This window comes from Hirundo rustica, chromosome 6 (genome assembly GCF_015227805.2).
Source record: "Hirundo rustica isolate bHirRus1 chromosome 6, bHirRus1.pri.v3, whole genome shotgun sequence".
NCBI lineage: Eukaryota > Metazoa > Chordata > Aves > Passeriformes > Hirundinidae > Hirundo > Hirundo rustica.
The window spans coordinates 54,033,183-54,053,896 of record NC_053455.1 but is presented as its reverse complement, the minus strand read 5'-3'; the positions used below and the strand labels follow the sequence as shown (position 1 = coordinate 54,053,896).

At 34.5% G+C, this 20,714-nt stretch overlaps 1 protein-coding gene across 3 annotated transcripts in view; it reads left to right on the top strand.

Moving 5' to 3' along the window:
* Positions 1-19,843, top strand: part of KIF18A (kinesin family member 18A) — a 31,046-nt gene extending 11,203 nt beyond the window's left edge. For 2 of the 3 annotated variants that reach the window (XM_040068225.2, XM_040068224.1), the window contains exons 10-17: positions 2,534-2,696; positions 3,271-3,435; positions 3,839-3,960; positions 4,135-4,367; positions 13,742-14,228; positions 14,747-14,851; positions 17,417-17,526; positions 19,244-19,802. In XM_040068225.2, the coding sequence (XP_039924159.1) occupies positions 2,534-2,696; positions 3,271-3,435; positions 3,839-3,960; positions 4,135-4,367; positions 13,742-14,228; positions 14,747-14,851; positions 17,417-17,526; positions 19,244-19,392 (1,534 nt within the window). In that variant the 3' untranslated portion in view covers positions 19,393-19,802. Of the gene's footprint in view, positions 1-2,533; positions 2,697-3,270; positions 3,436-3,838; positions 3,961-4,134; positions 4,368-13,741; positions 14,229-14,746; positions 14,852-17,416; positions 17,527-19,243 lie in introns of all 3 variants that reach the window. The other variant, XM_040068222.1, reaches the window with a different exon arrangement.
* The last annotated feature ends 871 nt before the right edge of the window (positions 19,844-20,714 follow it).

Sequence of the window (20,714 nt, the reverse complement as noted above, 5' to 3'; positions counted from 1 at the left end):
CTATTTTTTAACCTGAAAAACTTTGAGGTATAGTAAAAAAAACATTCAAAACAAGGTGTTCTCTAACTGTGCTTTATTTTAGTGGCGTTCCAGACATTTCAATAAACCCTTTCATTCTGGTTATTTAAACTTAGTTTTCAAAAGAAGTGTGGGCTTTTAAGTCATGTTGATAGTTCTGACAGTTTTCCTGCATATTTTTGCACTGTATGTCTTTAAGATTGATTTAATTTCCTGTGGTTTGCCCTTTATTTCATTCTTTGTGTGTGGGCAGAGTTAGTCAAGGGCAAGGTCTCTAAAATATCTTTTCAGAAGTCTGGACATACTCTATGCCAAGATTTACTGGTCAGAGAATGTTTGTTTGCATTTCATTGTTATGGAGAATCCAAAGGGCCACATGTAAACCTATTCCAGTCCCTCTGGACATCAGAAAGGATGTGGATGTCTCATACTCTTCTTTCTAATATCTCCTGCTGGGTTCCTCATGCTGATATGGTGTGGGTAATGAGTTGATTTCTTCCATTCATTTATAGGTTTTGGAGATACTGTGCTGCCTTCTCCCTTTTAGTTTGGACAGGGAAGACAGCCTTATCCATGATCTTGTATTTCAGTCCAGATACCCACGATTTTTGCATTACTGTTATCTGAAAGAGACTCACTGGGTACACCACTTGCTTCTTCAAACATAAAAGTCATTTCTCCTTCTGCTAAAGCTTGGAGATGTGTTGTCTGCCAACCCTTGACGTCTTGAGCCCTTTGAGGGTAGACAGTGGACACTAGCTCAAGAACTACATCAGCAAGTCCTTGAGCTCTTTGACCCTAGGTCATATAGGGGCTTCATACCTTGGATATGCCTACCGGGTGACGTGGTGAATTTTCAAGTGAAGACCAGAGGGTAAAGCTAACTCCATAAGAACAGAAATGTGCTTATTGAAAGACTGAATCCACAAAGGCTTTTATACTTAATGCTGTATTTGGAACACTGGTGAATATAGGTACACAAAAGGTTGGTTTACCAGTAATGGCTGCTCATAAGGAGAGTACTTAGAATCTCCACCCCCATCTGAATTATACCCAGCTTTTTACTGTGATGGAAGTTGAGAGGATTCACTTTGATTCCTTATTGCTGTGTTTCCCAAGCAGCTGTGAGGAACCATGGAGAGCAAAAATTCTCTGAGCAGTGTGCGATCTGTAGTATAGTATAGTTCTATAGGTAGGAAGAGCCTAGGGTAAGAACTCTGATACTCTGGAGCTCAATGTTTCATTATTATAGAATCTTTTAGGTTAGGAAAGAACCTCAAAAATCATAGACTCCAACCATTAGCCGATTATTGTTCCTTAAAGAAATAATGCTTATAAATTCTGTGAGTGTTTTAGTACGCATTTTTACCTAGATACAATGGCATCTTCTTGACACTCAGTGAAAACCTCTTGAGTTTCTAAATCCAGGGAGAGGAATTATTTTCCTAATTCTGTTTCTTTTTAAAAGGCAAGTATAAAACACTCAGAATAGAATAAATGACTCAGTAATCCAAACTTTAGACTGTGAAATAGAATTGCTACTTCTAAAACACTGGCAAGAAGTCAGTTACATGACAAGACTGTCTCTTCAACTTGTTCTGCAGTTGAACCTGGGGATTTTTTTACCATTTTTAATTTTATGGGGTTTTTTAATGCTAAAATCTTTAACCTCAAATGTTGCATGTCTTTAGAACACTTGCATGTTATAAACTGTGCTTTTATTTCTACGTAAAGTTCTAACAACGTAGGATTTAATGAAATACTTCATATATGTGGTTAGTTATTATTGAGATACACAGTATCTTTTTGGCCATTCTGTACTGAAGCATTTTCAGTATTCAGGAGTGAAGTGAAAAAGTATCACCAGTGAAAGTTATATTGCAGTATGGCAGTGCTTCCATGTCTTGTTATTCTTGCTATTCTGACTTGTGTGGCAGACTAGGGGTAACCAGGTAACTGGTTACTCAATAACTCCTTGACCACTAGTTTGGTTTTCCCCCCTAGCCTAGTATGTGTTAAAACACGATGAATGTTCTGATTTTTGTCATCCATTAGTGATGAAAATTGTACAGCTACTTTGGGGAAAGTGAGTGTCTGCAGACATTTGTGGTTTCCCTTTTGTTTGAGAATAGCTAGCAGGTTTTTAAACAACATGTCTGTCTATGACAACAGTATTCTGATCTGTTTAATAAGTTGATGTAAGAAGTGGAGAACATAGGAGTTAGAGAAAGGTGTCTGAAGCCTCTTCACATAAGTCTTTTAAATCCCATTGTTGTCTTCATAAGTATGATGATTTATTTTTAGTGACTTCTTCAAAATTTCACGTCCCATTTTCAGTTCAAATACATAAAATTCTTACCGATGTACTGACATTTTATTTAGTGCCTATCTATAATAGGCTTTACTCATTTCCTTTTAATTTATTTATTTTATTAATTTGAAATTGAAAATTCCCCTACCAAAGGAGATGGTCATAAAAAGTCTTCAATAAATCATTATTATCCTTTGGTTTTAGATACAAAGAAATACTTAAAAATGTTTTTGCAAACCGTGAGGAAATCAGAAAAGAATACCTCAAGGTGGAAAAGAAACTGAAAGAAAATACACTAAAGAAATATTACCAGAATCAATGTCATGAACAAATTCAACTGATATGCTCTGAAGAAAGAGTAGAAAAGGTGAGTTTTCTGTAATGTACTGCAGGGTATCATCTCTTCATTTTGGTATAATTGCGTAAGTTTTGCTTAAGCAATTATGTAATGAATTAATGCATAAATATTTAATTAAACTGGGACACACAGATTATCACTCCTCTGTGACTATTGATGTAGTGACCTAATTTTTGAGATAAACAGTGGAGTATCGTTATCTTCTAAAAAGAAAAGAGTACTCTTTGCCTTGTTAGGACACTGCCTTGCTTATATCCAACTTGCTGTTGCTGCTTTTGTGCCTTTTAGTTGTCATATTTCAGAAACAGTATGAACATCAGAAGAGTTTGATGTTTGAAGATAGAGGGTTTTCCTTTTACTCAATGCTTTATCCTTTAACGGGCTTTTTGTAGGACATACTGCATAGAGAAAGCAGAAAAATTGCTTCCTCTTATTCATTCTTAAGTTACTAGGAATTATTTGGTTATGTTATATAAAAGTAATGAAAAAATCTTTATATATAAAAAGAGAATTTGGTGAACATAATTTGAAAGTTTCCACCTTAAATGCTGATTATTTGGTGGGGGGGATTTTTTTTTTTTAGGCCACTTGCAAGCGAGATCTAAGGCTTTCAGCACTTAATAGCCACGATGTACGCATGCAGAAGAAAAAAGAAGAGCAGACCAATCTTTTTGAGGAAAATACCAAATGGCTTCACCGTGTTGAAAATGAAATGCGCCTTCTGGGTCAAGATGGGTGTATGCCAAAAGTATGGTCCTTTCACTTCTTCATGGTTTGGGATGGGGAGGAGAATTTGAAAAAGGGTAAAACCTCTGACTTAAGAACAGCTTAGTAATTGAAGTAAAACATATGGAGAGAGTATACAGAAATGCATAGATAAGCATCCATGTGTACCTGTTGGATTATTAATGCTAGTTGCAGCATACACACTATTGGTCAAAGAAATCTACAGTTATATTTATGCATGTAAATAAAAATCAAATAATTCATACTTTTCTACTATAAAACTTTATTATAATAATATATCTCTGCTCCATCTTTACTTTTCAATATAGGCTGATCTAATATTATTTTTAGTTTAAGTTTTAGTTTCTTCCTACCAGTTTGATGTACAGCTGTTTGATTTTCGTTTTATTCCTAATTTCCCAAAGGAACTCTGTCAAGATCTGCAGTATTGTCATTTAAACCTAGAAGTTCAGGCCCTTAAAGCTCAGATTGAACACATGTTGTCTCTGGTGTCCCTTCAAGATCAGTATAATAAGCAAACAGAAAAGTAAGTATGGTTTCATGGCAGGTGGGATAAGACTGACACTTGTAACTTGAGAAGACCTATTTAGAGAATTTAGTTTTAATTGAAACAGAAAGAAGATTTTTCTCAAGCTTTTTGTTTTCTTGGTTAAAATTTGTTTTCTTATGCAAACTTGTCTTGCTTCTTGCTGTTCTACAGAGTACTAAATACTGCACTTCCAGTTCTTCGCAAGCAATACCTGATTTTGAAAGAGGCTGGGCTGACAAATGACTTAAGTGAGACTGAATATGCAGAGGTTGAGCAGCTGATTCAAAGACAAAAATCTGTAGCTTGGGCTGACCAGACTGTAGGAAGGAATCAAAACCATGAAGTAGAAATGTCAGCTATCTTTTCATTCCCACAGCTTGTGAGCAGACCAAACACTCCATGCCGTAAGTATATCATTAATTTTTTCTCTGCCACAGTCAGATATCATCCATAAACACAGACGTGCACTTCTGCAGATACTGAAGCCAAATGTAAAACTGAGTCTCAGACCCACTTTCCTTAAATTTTACACCATTCTTAATTTGATATAGGAAAGAAATTTATTTTTTCAATGGGTAGACAAACACAGCATGTGTTCATCCTCTTGTTACAACAACCCATGTTCATAGATCCTGTGAGTGCTATTAAAAATTGCATTTGAATCTTTCATGTGACATTGATGGTAAAGGAATCAGTGTTAGTTGGTTATAATTCTGTTAAAATTACTTGAAACGTTAAACAGGTATAGGTTTGTGTAGTTTCTAATAAAAGCCTTGAGGGAAATGAGCTTTACTATTAATTACAGGTTCACTTGGAATCAATTTGCTACAATATCTTAGAAGCTTGTTTCCAAGAATCAAAGGATTCACCACATCTACCATGGAACTGACTGTTTTGCTATATCCTGATGGCCCCATTTTTTCCCCATAACTCTGTCTTGCATTTCTTCTTTAGCTTTAGAAGTGAGTTACCCTGGAGCATAGTCTGGGTAAAAAGGGATGAAGAATCCTCATAGACAATGCTGTTCTGATGGATTACATGCAAAATTTCATCCTGACAGTGCAATGTGTTTTCTGCTGTGGATAGGGAGCACTCCACACCCTGAGGATTTCTCATTACTTCTAATAAGCTGTAACTGATAGACATGCATGGGTAGCAAGGGAAAATGAGGTAAATACTACTTCAAAAAGTTCTTCAGCTTCTCAAAAGCTGGTAGTTCCAAAAAGAGCGTTGACCCTTAGCGAGCTGTGAAAGAGTTCCCTCCTTTTGACAGCTTTCTTCTTCTCTACAGCTTGAGAATTATTTTATCAAAACTGTGGATTGCCCCTCTTCTCATAAAGAGTGTATGTGATTTTTGGCGCGTTTGTGTTGCTGTTGATGATACCAAATAGTTGGTACATAGTGTTTCACTGTCTGCAATGTGAAGTTCGGACTGTGTTGGCAGTGGGCTGGAGTTTTTTTGATTGGTTTGTTTTTTGGTTGGTCTGGGGCTTTTTTCTAGGGTGGCATTGGTTTGATTTTAGTTTGGGTTGGTTGTTATTTTTAGTGTGTGTTTGCTTTTGTTTCTACAGAGAGAAGGAAAAGAAAGTTAGCAGGTTTGCAGGCTTATACTCCTTATTCTGCCCATGTTATTCAGGGATTCATTCAGCAAGGTTGAAAGCTGGTATTTATTTTAAATCATAGGTATATGTTTTTAGCTATTGAGATTTTTTTGTGTAGAGATACTTTTTTTTTTTCCTGACAGAATAGGTAGAGACACTAATCTAGAAGTTTTGTAATATCCTTTGTAACAAAACATTGATTGTAACAATTCTGTCTCATTGTATGTAAGTTATCATTGTGAATTTCAGTTTCTGATGCTAGTAAGCTTTGTTAGAGTTCTTTTCTACCTTTCTTGAAGTTTTGTTTTAGAAGAGGCCTGGTTGGTTCTTAGTGAAATTAATACTAAAATGACTATTATTTAAATTCCGCATGAACATTTTATTTTATTAAACTCATTAGACATTATTTAAGGGGTTTTCCTGAAAATCTGATTTGTAAGGTTTTCTAATTATTCTCTTATCCTAAATGTTGTTGAACTTTATGCTCAAGTGAGCAAATGGGCACTCTTTTCAGTTTTCAGCTAAGACAGCCTTTTTTGCAGTTGTAAATGGTGTCTTTGCCTGAACATTACCACAAAAATCTTTTGTGGTATTTTTATGGGTTTTATTTGCATTTTGGTCTTTGGAAGAGGAAATAGGAGGCATTACTGTCACTTCTTTCCCCCTCTCATTAGATGCAGGATTAAACATGGTAGAAACAACTGTTCTCCAAATTTTGCAGCCTTTAGGGAAAGGTTACCTAAAATACTAATGGTGTTGACACAATCACTTCAATACAAATGGGGAGGTGGAGAGGAAAAGAGTAAATCCACTTACTAGTGCTTGAATTTATGTTCAGCACACAAACACAACTAAATAGCTCCTCTTCAACTGTTTGTTTGAATTCACATTTAAAATAATTGGACTATTAAATGATACTCTTTTATGGAAATCCGTTTCTCTTGTGCAGAATGTATGCAACATACTAATGACAAAAAATTGTTAATCAGAAAAAATACATTAGCATGGGAAAATATGAAGCAGTTCAAGGGCAGCATCCCAACCAGAAATGGGAAGGATGTAGTAATTTCTTTTTTTCTCTAAAGATGAAATAAATTATTCAAGAATCCAATTCCTGCTTCTTAAAGTTATCTCGGAAGTATGTCTGTGAATGTTAGCAATGGCTGACCTAAGAACCTAGTGAAAAAATTAAAGAGAGTTTTAAACAAATTCCATTGCACCTTTGATGTATTGATATTTTATTATCTATAATTTGTTCAAGGTATTGGGAAGGAAGTAGTGTTTTGTTCCAAGGTGGAAAAAACAACTAGAAAAACACAGTGGTTATTATTCCTTATATGAAACCTCATATTACACATTTAACATATTTACATGGGCTGTATCTTGTCATCAGGAAAGAGCAGTGCATTTGAGTTCTTGTGATTTGGTTCTTATTTTTATTTTGAGGTATATAGTTTTTTTAATCTCCCATTTAATATAAACATATGTTGCCTTGTTTTGGAAATTTCTTCTCTAAATAATTTAGGGGAGAAGGTAAAAAAGTTAACTGATGGCAATGCAATTATTCCTTTGCCTGTAAGTCTGGAGCATTTAGATTGAGGAAGAGCGTGTACTAAGTCTGCTAGTAACAAATCTCAGGTATTGCTTTGAAATGTTAACACATTTGAAAGATGATTTTTGAGGTGAAATCCCTCCGCAAAGATGAGATAGCACTCATGTATAAAATACAAAGCATTATGAGAAAAACATTTCTCTTCAGTGTAGACTTACAAAATAAATAATTGTATCTCTTGTTGAACTCTGAAGCATCTAGGGATGTGTGTAGTATTCCTTACCAATCTTTGGAAGTTTCAGTCATTAAGGAACTACAAGTCTCTCCGTCGTTACTATGTGTTTAAGTTGGTAGTGATGCAGAAAACCATCTGTTTAGACAGCGCTGAATTCTGTGTGTTGCAGAAGATGAGGCAGTAATCATTGCAGAAACTTTTTTTAACTGCACAAATTTTTGCCTGCTGTTCTTTGAGAGAACCATGACAATGTTCAAATGCATATTAATTGTTATTGGGTATTTTCACATAAAAAATAAAGTATTTTAAGTCACATAAATAACTTTTCTGATTACAAGCAGTGTCTCCAAAAGGTCAAAGCAGCTACGTAATTTCTGCAGAATGGGTTAAACTATGAAAGCGGGACCTTAAAGTCTTGTATGTTTCTTTGGAATTAACTGCAATTGGTAACTGGTCCTGAAGAAGAAAGTCAAATTAGCAATTGATGTGGAAAAATAATTTAAAAAATGTAAAGAGAAGGGATAGCAAAGGTGAACGGACAGTGGGATTCATTCTAGGTTTTGTTAAAAGTCTTCTACAGAAATGGGTTCTTGGAATATAAATCTAAATGTTCTTACTTTATTATATGAACTGATTTTGATATTATCTTGTCATATGGTCCTTCTTCCTGTTAGGAGTTTCAAAATAGTGAAGAATTTCAGCTGATTAGCAGTAATTTCTAATGAAAATTTCTTCCTAGGAAAGGGTCTCTTTATATTAAATAGTATAGGGTAATAGTATGGGAGGAAAAGATAAAGCTGTTTTCTGGCCATTCATTCAGTCTCTGTTTCTATGGTCAAATTATCAGGGTAGTCAATTCTTGTGAATCAACTCTTGATTTCTAGTGAAAGCTAATTAAAGTTCATGTGCTTTGCCAAAGCACGTGACACTTGGTTAAAGGAGTTGACCTCCTTCTATCTTGTTTTTCCTTTAGCCTTTGAAATCTTTAAACCCCTTTTGTGAAATTCTGACCTTAATTTCTAAGTTAACTTTGTTGCTTTTTACAGAAAATGCTGGCTTTCCAGTATCTTCTCTTTTTTTTTGACACATAGCATTAAAAATTTAGATTAATCTTGTGTATGCTTAATGTAACCATAAATGTGAAATGTCATGAACAATTTAACTGTTTGTCTCAAAGAAAGCACAAGCTGTGGAAACAAGTTCATTTCAGAATATATTTAGGCGCCCATTCTTAAGTGTTCATTAACGCGGAGCCATACAGCATTCAGAATTCAGACTGATGGGTAGAGAGCTCTGACTGGTACTTGCAAGTATTTCTTTGAATGGGGAAGTTCTTGGCACTGTTTCAAGCATTCCATTTCCAGAAGCCTTACTGTATGTTACCACTAAGAGAACGGAATTGATTTATAGGGGAAAAAAAAAGGTGTCCACTGCCTCCCCTTGTCACAAACATTCTGATCTGAAAAGTCAATTCTTTATTTTGTATGGCAGGAAAAATTGGGATATAGTTGTACATAGTAAAAAAAAGTTGATTAAAAGTAGGAAAAAACATATGTCTTGAATAGGAAAGATTTGTCTTATTAAGCAGCTCTTTCATACTGCCTTATGTGACTTCTAAGTATTTTTGCTCATGCTGTGTAAAACAGTATACCTGATCACTGGGACTTGCAAGAATGCAACCTGGATTTGAACCTTTTTTTGGTTTGCAGCTGTTGTTTGGGAACCTGTTGTGAAACTTGCCATCACAGTGATGATGCCTTTGGGTCACAGGAATATTAAATAATTGAAATGCATTGACTAGACTTCATTTGCGATTTGGAATTCCATGAGTCAGTTGTTAAAAGAATGAAAATGTATGATTAGAGTTGTAATTTGATCAATCAGTGTAAGCCCAGATGTTTATTGAAATGAATACATTAATACTTAATTTCACTTTAGCAGAACAACCTGGTAGACTTAATTTAGCACAGTTTCCAGAAATAATCCCCTTATGCATGTATTAACATGAGTTCCAGAAGAAGACAAAGTCTTGGCCATTATTTTGTTCCTAATGTCAATTAGAACTAACTCAATTCATCAGAGTTGTTTTGCCATGAGCTCTGCTCACTTTTCCTGTGAATCATGTTTCACACACAGTGCATTCTGCTTCTCATATTAATGCACAGGGCTGTAAATATCTGATATTGCTATTTATTGTCAGATAAATCAGTACTTCTGAGTAGTATCTTTTGGGATAAATGATACTAAGGACCCAAACCACCTCATATACATTGGATGGGGGTTGTTGATCAGTGGATGATGGCTTATGGTAATTTCTGAGTGAATCTGTTAAAGAATTTTGACAATTATCTTTTATAAACATCAGCCTGAAATTAAGGATCAGCAAATATGTGATCTCTTCTCCAAAATGTATTTGGAATAATGTTTATTTTTAAAGAGATGCATTGAAGCCAAAAATGCTAGTTAAGAAAATAAAGCTTCCAAATTTTTCTTTTAAGCTACTTCATAAAGTTTACTGCAGCTTTTCTGTGAAGTTTATAAGTGATTCATTTTTGTATATGAAATAAAAAATATTGCTGAATTATGATGACAATATTGGTGCAAAAGACAGAAGCGGCTGTAAAACATGAAGCAAGTATAGACTATAAGCATAATTTCCCTGCCTTATTATGGAACATTTTTGATAATTTTTTTTATAGTTGGGACATGTTGTTTATCTTTCAGTAGGAAAATAATGATAATACTTAATGATTACCATTAGACATTCATTCAGGAACTACTTGGATTTGTTCTTTAAGGAAATACAAATAGGCTGAATTGGTTCTCCACTGTATCATCTTCAGTACCATATATTTAGAAATTTATGGAAGTAGTAGAGTTCCTGTAGCAATTTCTGTTGTCCAAGTCCCTTTTACATAAACTTCTCAATAGTAACTATTAAAAGCACTTGCAAAAAAAAAATTAGTGACTAGCTTCAGTATCTTGCATCCTTAATAAGATGGCAATAGAAACAATGGCAAATCTTTATTTTGTGGGTCCAAATGTTTTTCTTGCTGCATTTTTATCTACCTGAGATCATAACTGTTTGGAGTGATATACAGTAGAACAACAAGCTGAAGTGGGATTTGGATTTTGGAGTTGTTTTTGTCGCATCATACTGGTTTCTGTTATTTAGCGAAGCCAAGTTAAATACAGTATTGTTGGCGATGTTTATTTACCTGTTTACTGTGTTAGGAGCAACTTAATATTTTCACAAAAAGCTATGGGAAGGGATACATCTTAAGTATTTTACCTTCTTTTCAACACCTTAATGAAAAGAAAAGCTTGTTGTGTTTTAACTTAGTTTTATAATGAACTTTATTCCAGAAATAAATAGATTTTTAAAATAGATCTTTGTTTTTACCATCAGCTTGTATTTGCCTTATATAGAATTCCTGCAACTGTCTTTATTAGTTTACTTGAATTACAGTACAAAGTGCTCTCCATTATGATGGAATTCATCAAATTATTTATGTTGGCAGTACTTTTGTGTTCTTTACGTATATAGTTAATGATTTAAATGCTAGTATTTACAGTTAATTTTAAAATACTTCCACTGTTTAGGCCTGTAGAAGCTTCTAAACCTTGGCACTCCCACCAAAATGTTTCTCCATCAGACTTCCTTCTAGTAACTTTAGGACATTAGCAAAACCTCAGTGTCTTACAGTAAACAAACTTTCTGAAACTGAAACCTCCCTGTCCTAATGTAACAATGGACTAATAGAATTCTAACCATTATTTTTCCTGAAACAGGCATTCAGATGCATATAAGTAGGATTTAAAAAAAAAAGAATATTTTAAGTGTGTCCTGAGGCATTTAATGGATAATTATTTCAGACACTAGATTATTCAAACCTTATTCTTGTATTTAAGAATATAAGATATCAAAAGTCTTTAAAGAGGGTTTGGATTCTATTTTTGGTTGTGATGACTGGACCTTTTTTATAGATTTGTTAGTCTGTTGCACTTAGGTATATATTGTACTTATTAAAACAGAATTAAAGAGCAAGTACATAATGAAGCATAGCATTGTTGATGGTGTCAGAGAGTAGATTTTTTTAAATTGTTCATAAATAAGTTTCTTGTTTGTTACTAAATCCAGCCAAGTCTTGGAGAAATATGTCCTTATCACAGTGGGCCTATTTTATTTTGGGTGGAGGTAAAGATTATTTGGGGAACATATTCAGGCCCTATTTTACTACTGTTTCTGTTCCACTACTCATGGGGAATATCCTGAATTAGCTTAGAGTTTAGATTACAATCAAGGCACTGCATTTTAGCAATCTGCTGCATTTCACCTGGTGAAAGCTGGCTCTGGATTAGATGAGGTACAAGATAATATATTTTGCATTTTTACAAAGAAAAGGTCCTTTACATACAAAAAGTGAGCTGTACATAGGTGCACACATAGCAAAATTCACAATTTGGTTATTTCATGTCAGGTAGTCCACTCAGGCTCAAGTTTTCCCTATATGTGTTTCTTCGAAGTTGGAAGCAAAGTAACAGAATTGTAATCATTCATGTAGTTGTCCACACTACTTTTCCCAAAGCAGTTTAAACATTTTCCATTCAGACACTGAGACCTTGAGTGAGGAATAAACGTTTGCTTTGGTTTTTTTTTCAATGGTTTCAATTTTGAATTAAGTTGTGGCAACATAGAATAGACTTGCTGTGGCCATAGTCGTGGCCTGTCTAGCCATCTGATTTACTTGCTACTTGTACACACTGTGATACTCCCTGTTCTGTCCTCCTGGAACAGGTCTAGGTTTCATTGTGGTTTTTAAATCCTTGGCTGTCCCTTACAGCTCTATTTTGTATCTTCTAATTGGGCATCATCACACGTAGCTGGGTTTCCAATCATATGGCATGTACAGTACCAAAGTGTGCAGGCAAAAAGTGCTGAGATCATCCCTCCTTGGCTTTTCTTCAGTGAGGATCTTACTTGGGCCTTTTCCCCAAGATACATGGTTTCTGAAGGTACTTTCTGAGGGAATTGGCTTTTTTAAAGCATCTTGACAAATTTGGTTTGCAACTGGACGAGGTCAAAATTAAATGGTAAGCAGAGAAAAAGTTACAACTACTTAAATCAAGCTTGTGGAGGGGAAATTATACAGTACATACATGTTTTTAATCAATCTTTGTCCTGTTCAAAGAATGTTTTTGGAAAAGTTAGAATGCCCTAAGTGTTAACATGAGAGAGAACTATAGAAGCATTCAGACTGAGGAGTTCAAACTAGTTTTCTTAGTCTGAGGCAAAAATAGAATGAAATTTCAAAGAAATAAATATTTATCAACACTTTTCTAGGAATACCTAGCTAATTCCTGAGTAACTTGCATCAATTTAAAAAGCAGAAGTTCTTTTTTGCAGTTTAGTTGCTCATAGGCATCAAGCAGGCAATGCAGAAAGGAAAAGTATGAGTATGTGGCTGCCAGCTGAGGGGGATCCAATCCATAGGCATTTTAAGGATACTACGCTTCAATTAAATTTGTATTGGAAGTTAAATATAGAAACACTAGGGGGTTTGACAGCCCTCTCCTGTTCTTGATTTGTTAAAAAAAAGAAATTTTTTTATGAACTGTGTAAATCACTATTTGAACAGTGAGCTGTATCTCAAAATGATCCTCCTTCAGTGAAAGCTTGAGTAAAAAAAAAAAAGGCTTTTTCTGTCTTAGTTTGGAGGTTACCTTTATTACCACTTGGGATGAATGAGAATGGCCAATTACACTGTATTACTTACTTTATTATTGGGGGTGGGGGAAGTTGTTAGTCAAGAACTTTGCTCCCCCAGTTGCTATAGTAGAGTGACAGAATCCTAGTAACTTCTTTGTTTCCTGCTTTGTAAAACCCTGCTTTCTCATTTGCAGGTGTCAGAGAATTTTGTCCTTCTAAATGGTTCTGTGTCATTCCTTTTTCAACAGTCTGTCATTATTCTGCATGATACTTGATGGGGAAAAAAATTGCCGTGATCAGGAGTCAGCTCTAGATTACTGTGATTGTACCACCTTAAAATATGAGTTTGTCATGGTGGTGCAATAATTTTCAATACTCTTACTCTGCCATTTCCTCTTGTCATGTGTGAGATCTAGGTTGTGATTATTTCTATAACCTCTGGGATTAACTATGCCAACCTACGCATGTTTATAATACTTTGAGTGTCATAGCAAATACTATCTTAGACAATGCTGCAATAGAAATAATTTCAGTTATATGATCAAGTTGATATGTAAATGAAATAAATAATATTTGTAAATATTTCAGCTAATGACTCAGTAGGGAAGATGAAGGAAAGAGTAAGGTTTAAGTAGTACGTGCAGTTAGATGTACTAACCATTGTTACTTATGTTTCACAGGCACCTCTTTTGGTACGCCGTCACAAGAAATGAATAAAAATACACATGTATTAGAATATACAGAACCACCACAGAAAAGAACTAGGAGGAAGCTAATGGACTCTCCAGTGCTAGCTCCAAGGTCACCTGCCTCCAGCCAGTGCAGTTTCCCGCACCTGGAGGATTCCCTTGCCAAGGAAGTGTACCCCATAGTCTATACGCCAGACTCTTGCAAAAAGCCGCTACAAAGCTTCTGTACTCAGGCTGTGGTAAAGAATACGTTGCACCTTGCAGGCCTAGGGGAAGTCAGTGCACGCAGTACAGATCTGCCAGTCAGAAAGGCCAGTATTATGGACACCACGTGTGATGTAATCCCAGAGTGCGATGAAGCTGTCATGAACTCAACAATAATTCTCTATGAAGGTACAACTGAAAATGAAACAACTGAAATGTCTACTTACTCATCTGTGAAGGAGACACAGCCATGCAGCAATAGCGTCTTGCAAAGGTATTTTCCTTTCATATGGGCGAGAAATATTGTCAAGTAATTTAATCCTGTCTATCTTTACAACTGGGTTTTTCCATTCATATCCATTTTGTAAGTAAACCCAACATTTTGAAAATCAAACCCTCAATTTTGGTCAACATCAAATTCAATTCTGCCATTATTCAAAAACAGTAGTATGTTAGTGACAACAAATGAAGTTGAAAGCTTACCCTGTCTTATAAGATATGTGCCAAAAAGAACATACAGCATTTTTTAAATTGATTGTGGCTTGTAACTCAGGCAAGTTACTTTCTCTAAGCCTTATGTTTTCTGTCTGTAAAATGGTTACTTAACCTCTCCACGCTGTGAAATGACATGCTTAAAGCTGCTGTGCAGGTCTGAAGTCTGCAAATAACGTTAATAAAATTAATTTCCAGTTTTGGATTTCAACTGACCATATATTTGTTTACATTTAGGAACAAATTTACTTGACTTTTACCAAGACTATGTTTTAAAAAAATGTAATTCTTTTATTTCAGACTTGATCTTTCTTCCTTAAGAAACAAAAATCCTGCTCCAGTATTTGAGAAGCCCTCATATATGGCAATGACTTCGGCTGCTCAGAGAAAAAGAAAGATATTAAGGTAAGATTAAACTAACCCTTCTATACAAAATGAATTTTCATTTCTTATGTTCTTACTTCAGTTTCGTTTTTCTATTTCAAATCTGTAAATATCTTATAGAAGTCATTTGGACCTGCATATGACATGTTCTGATTCAAATATGTTTGAATTCAATTGAATTTTTTTTTGTTGTTTTTCCTAGCAACTTCACTAGATTTTTTTCTTTAGTCTTGTTTTAAGAAGTTCTGTTTTAATAGTTACAAACCAATACCATGTCTGTCTACTCAGTATAGAAAGATGGCACATAATTTTGAAAAGAAAAATGTTGTCATCAATTAAAAATCATAGTTTTCTGAAAATGCTCTGCCTTTGCTGGAGCATATTAGAAACTACCAAAATAGAAAGCAGGGAAAAAAATACACATGACAAATACTTATGTGATCAACTTTGATTTTCTGATAATTCATTTTCAGTCTGATATATTGTGACTTAATTTTTGCAATCTTCTCTAGGAAGAACTTTTGTATCATCACTTCTTGTTTATGACCCTAACAGAGGCTTGTTAGTAGGAGCACCAGTACAGCTGAAACTGAATAGACTATAAGTTTAATTTTAACTTTTTTGTGTGTTTTTTGTTGGCTTGTTTGGTTTTTTTTTTTTTTAATGTATTTAAAACCTGATTAGTTGTGAAATAGATTTTTTTTATTTAGGTATGAAATAGATTTCCAAAAGCAAACATTGATACAACTTTTTTGAAAATCATGTTACAAGTCACCTGTTGCTAGACAGTAAGTGGACTATCACCACAGAGGTCTTACAAAGAATATCTCAAGACTGTTGGGACAAGTCTATAGATAGATCACAGGACATGGGAGAAATTTAAGTGCCTTTTTGTTTATTAGCATATTTAAAATAGAGAATTATCCTAGAAGATCAGATTCATCTGGTCTAGTTTCATGTTACTGTTCTGGTTGTTATCAATTACTGTTCTAAACTGTTCTTGCTAGAGCAAGGAAAACCTCTTTCTCTAGGATAAGAAAAGTCATTTTCAAATAGCTGATTATGAATTTTGCAAAATAAATCAGCTATTCTCTGAAACCAAGCTAGCTTTTTCTACATTCTCTATCGGGAGAGGTATGGGAACTTTTTGAGTGATTTATCTAATCTTAAGGTAAAAGTTCTCAGACAGGCTTTTGAAGTACTTTTTTTGTAATAAGTGCATAATAACTTTGAAACATGTATGTATGTATATTTCTTCCCAAAAGACTAGCTCTTTCTGTTCACCTTGTTTCTTTTGTCTCAAGCATATTTTCCAGTACACTACGGAAAAATCCCACAATTTCTATTCCATTTATAGAGATTTTTCTGCCTCAGTAACTTGTCTGCAGACTAAAATTCTTTATGGTTTTGTCTAGCAGTTGCTGATGAAGAGAAGGAATGAAAACACATTTGTGAAAGAGAAAATTAATATGCTCTTACTTTTCAGACTGCCTTTGTTCCATTCTCTTCTTTACTTTTTCCCTCTTTTCTCCCATGCTTTCCCTGGTTGAAGTGGCTCACTCCAGTCATTCATCTCCTACTAATCTTAGAATAAAAATATAAATTTCAGTCATATTGTCCATATTAGAAGTATAATTTGAAACAGTTGTATTTTGAGGTAAGGGATTAGAGGCAAGTCAGTCATAGGAGAGACTCTTTTACCAAATAATGTTACATTCTTATTGTCATAAGTTCTCTTGCAAGAAGCGTGCATGAGTAGATTTTTAGGACTGGCACAAGGAAAGCCTTAGTCTTTGCTGCTTGTTATATATTTTCATTTAGGCAGAAAATTATTATTAAGAAAGTGTGAGTTAGGAGACTATAAAGTGGAAATAATACAATATTTATTACAGGAATAGGACAAGCATAGCAACTTGGGACACAAATACAATTAGCTTGTTTATGAGGCTGACTTGCAGAGTGGAACCAAGGAAGTTTGTGAGGCAATTGCAAAAGGGTGAGATCAGATAGGTTCATAATTTTCGTTGTAGACCTTAAGTCCCTCACATAAAATACTATGGATAAAATATAGAGGTTTTGTTTTAATGAATTTGAAGCCATAAGAGTTTTCTTGCAGCTTAGTTAAAAAGTATTGTCTGCTATGAAGCCACCCCCTCCAAGTGTGTTGGAGGCTGTAGAAAAGTTATTGTGGCAATAAAAAACCATGATTTGTTAAATAAACACAGCTTGGCCATTTCAAGGATTTTGTACCATGTCTAAAGAATATTTCTTAGTATAATTTGTATGTGATGGCCATCAAACTGGCTTCTGTGGTTTCAAAAAAAGCTGTGACATATTGTCCTGCCTTTTACTACAAGTACCAGCATTAGTTCTTATTTTCACAGTTGAAGCATTCTTGTAAACTTTTAAAAAGGAAAAAGGGGAATAGTATCCATAGATATACGTAATAAATTAGTTTATTCTTTGCGTTCTGTTATGATTCTGTGAACACTACATAACATTTAAAGTATTTCTACATTGCAAGGCCTAATCCACTGTTAGTAGTGGTTGTATTGACAGCAAACTCCTTTCTTGTGACTTTTCCAGCTCTACATCAAACGCTGTGTTGGGCAGCCTGCAGGACACAGTTTCTGCAAAGCGCGTTCGACAGGACGTCTTGTTGAGCCACGCGGCTTTGCGAGTACCCCAAGTGGCTGGTGAGTGTCAGCTTGGATGGATGATGCTGCCTTGGTAACAGTGATTGTACAGCAAGTGCAAAATTAAGATTGCTACTCAATTTGTTTTGTTAATTTAATAACACGTGTTGCTGTGATAGTGTACTAAGCCAAAGCCATTGTTTGAATGGTATATCCCTTTATTAAAAAAAAAAAAATCGGCATGTCAGTAATACAGGTAATATCTAATCAAAATTCAATTCAATATTATTACAAGGTTGTTGGAAAAACCTTTTCCCCAAGATCCAAGGTTTTCCACCTAAAAGAGTTTATAAACTCGTTGAGAAATTTGGTAAACTTTATTACCAATTTTGTCTTTGCCCAAGTGTGGTTTACAAAGAAATAAAATTCTCCAATAATTTCTATACCTGTTTTTAATTCTTTGCTTTATTTTACAACACCTCACTGATTTGTTTTAATAGATTTTTTTTTTCAGAGATTTATTGATCTTAAAATTTGGGACTATTTTGCGCAAAAACAATAACTGAGGAAAAATTATTTTGCTTCTAACATACTGCTGATAATAATATTAGCAAGTTGTATTGTGTGAAAGTTTGCCTCAATTTTATGGCTTCTCTCTGAGGTGCATAGGTCTTTTCTGTAATAAAATCAGTTACAAACAACTTTTTCATCCAATGTTTACAAATGCCTTCACAATTTTATAAAAACCTCTGCCTTTTCTAGTGCATGGCACTAAGTTGCCTGGCACTTGCAGCAGATTTTAATATTCTAAATCTGTATAATTTTCCTTCATCTCTACCCAATTGCCTCCTTTTCATCATCTTCAAAGGTACACTTAATGATCTTCTTGGGCTATTTAGATGAAATCCAATATTAGTTTTAAAATTTTAGTCTGCTTTTTTTATGAGATAGCAAAGCAACGTGAAAACACATTTCCATTGTGTATCTTTTTCCAGTGGTATGGGCAGTACACCAGTTTTACAGCACATTCGTGTTTTTAAGTAAAAATTGTGGTGACAGAGCAAGTACGTATGAAAATGTCTTATTCTGTATTCATAAGAAATGTTGAGGTTGTATTACAAGAAGCTTTCTGGAAACTGAATATCTGAGTCTAAACCCTCTCTAACTAAGTTACTTATTTGGCAAATTGCATACACAGTTATATCAGTATCGGTGTCTGCTACAAAAGTCCAGGTTATGAAGTTACCAGTCTTCAGTCACTACTCTGGAATTAAGAAACTATGTAATGCAGAAGCACATTTTGAAATGAGAATGAATTTTTGATTCTTCAGTGTTTTAACTGAGTATTAAATAGATTTTGTTTTCAAGAGCATACATTGCAAGAGCACAATAGACCTTAACCAAATACCTAAGAGGAAGAGTTGTTTTCAGATTAAAAAGACAAACCTTTCTTTAATGACATAGAGTTTATTTTTCAATGCTGTTCTATAATAAGAAGGATTACTAACATTTTTACATATTTCTACATCTTTTTATAGACCATTGTGCCTTTTTAATAAAATGTCATGTCAGTTGAGGGTCTAATGGGACTTTCTAGACAATTAAAACACCGGATTACTTTGCTAAGAGTGGTTACATTTTTGCATCCTAAAATTAGGCATTCAGTACAGGAAAGGAGTGTGTAAAAATTTAGACATATTCTGAAAAGGAGGCTAAATTCCTCTTATGTTTATTGAATGACTGTCTCCCTATTTCTAATACCATTTTTCTTCACTAGGAATTAAAATGAAGAGCAGGAAGCAAGAACAGAATTTGTCAAGGAACTTTGTTAGAAGCCTTTCTCAAGGAAATGTCCCACTGGATGTTAAATCAAGGACATCAAAAGGTCTTTTACTTCGTGTTTCCAAGAAAAAAAATAGGATTTAGTTCCGAGTTCTTCCGTATTTCAAGCAGGATTGATGGATAGCAAATAAGAATAGGGTGAATTGTGATTTCCTCTTGTAAATAGTTTTGTGAAGGAAATACTAGAAAAATTTTGTCCCCCTAAATTATTTTCATAGGAGTAGCTTCCTTGTGTTAAAATAGTTTTTCATTTGGAAGTAAGTTAAGCAGATGCTAATATTAGAACATGCTCATGCTTAGCATTACAATGCCTTAGATGTTCTTAGATTGTTAGTATCTATTGATGACATGGAGTTCCAGGAGACAGAAAAATATTTCCAAGGGTTTTTTTTTCTTTTTTTTTTTTCCTTTCTGGATTTTAGTTTGTTACTTGGTTGTAAATGTTTCCTGTTCTGTTTTTTCATTTTAATTCAGCTGTAAATATGTTTTTTGTTAATGACTTCAAATAAATTTTAATATTATAAAGAGAAATATGTATTTCTAGCAAAAGTATTCCTTTCTTCACTTACGAAAGAGGTCTAAATCAATTTTGACAAATATTGTTATAAGTACATGTTATAATGTCTTCTAGCAAATTATCAATATCCAGAGACAGAGCAATTTATGTATAGTTGTACTGTAACCTTGACAGCCTGCCCAGCCTGCAGAATGCTGTTCTAGTGTGTTTGGTCTATGCAAATGCAGGCATGTGAACTTCTCCAATCTAGTGAGAGCCGGAGGAAAAAGTCCAATAAGTATTTTCAGTGGTGTCAAACAACTGTATTAAGCAAGGAGCTGCCAACCTGATGAGTTCAGTAACATGAAGTATGGTGCAGAATTTATTCTTGACACATTGAGGGAGCATTTTTCAGAACCTTCTGAAGAAGGAAATGGGAGCTGCCTGCAAAAGCTTTCAGGACCACTTACGGAGGGAGCAGACAATGTTGCAAAGAAGTCTTCATTGGGGAAGTCCGAAGAGGAAGAAATAATTTCTTGAGAAATAGGCACTACTAGTTAAAAATGCTAGTATGAGAGAAATTGAGTCCTCCTAGGTGCATTATAAAAGGAGTAGAGATGATCTATAGTTGTGGTGAGCCTGGGATCTTGTAGCATAATGAGAACTGAGAAAATATTGGCCATGGAAAAGGCTTGTGTGAAGCCTAAAAACTAGAATTTGGGATGTGTCCACATAGCAAGGTGATGTCATTTCAGTAGAATGAAGAGGGAGAGTCACTTTAATATTTCTGTATCATGATGAACAGCAAGATTTGAAATTAATTTTGATTTATGATTTTGGCACCTGATACGGCTTAAATTGTAAAGACCATTTTTGATTTATGGGATATTTTTCAAATTCTCAGTGTTCA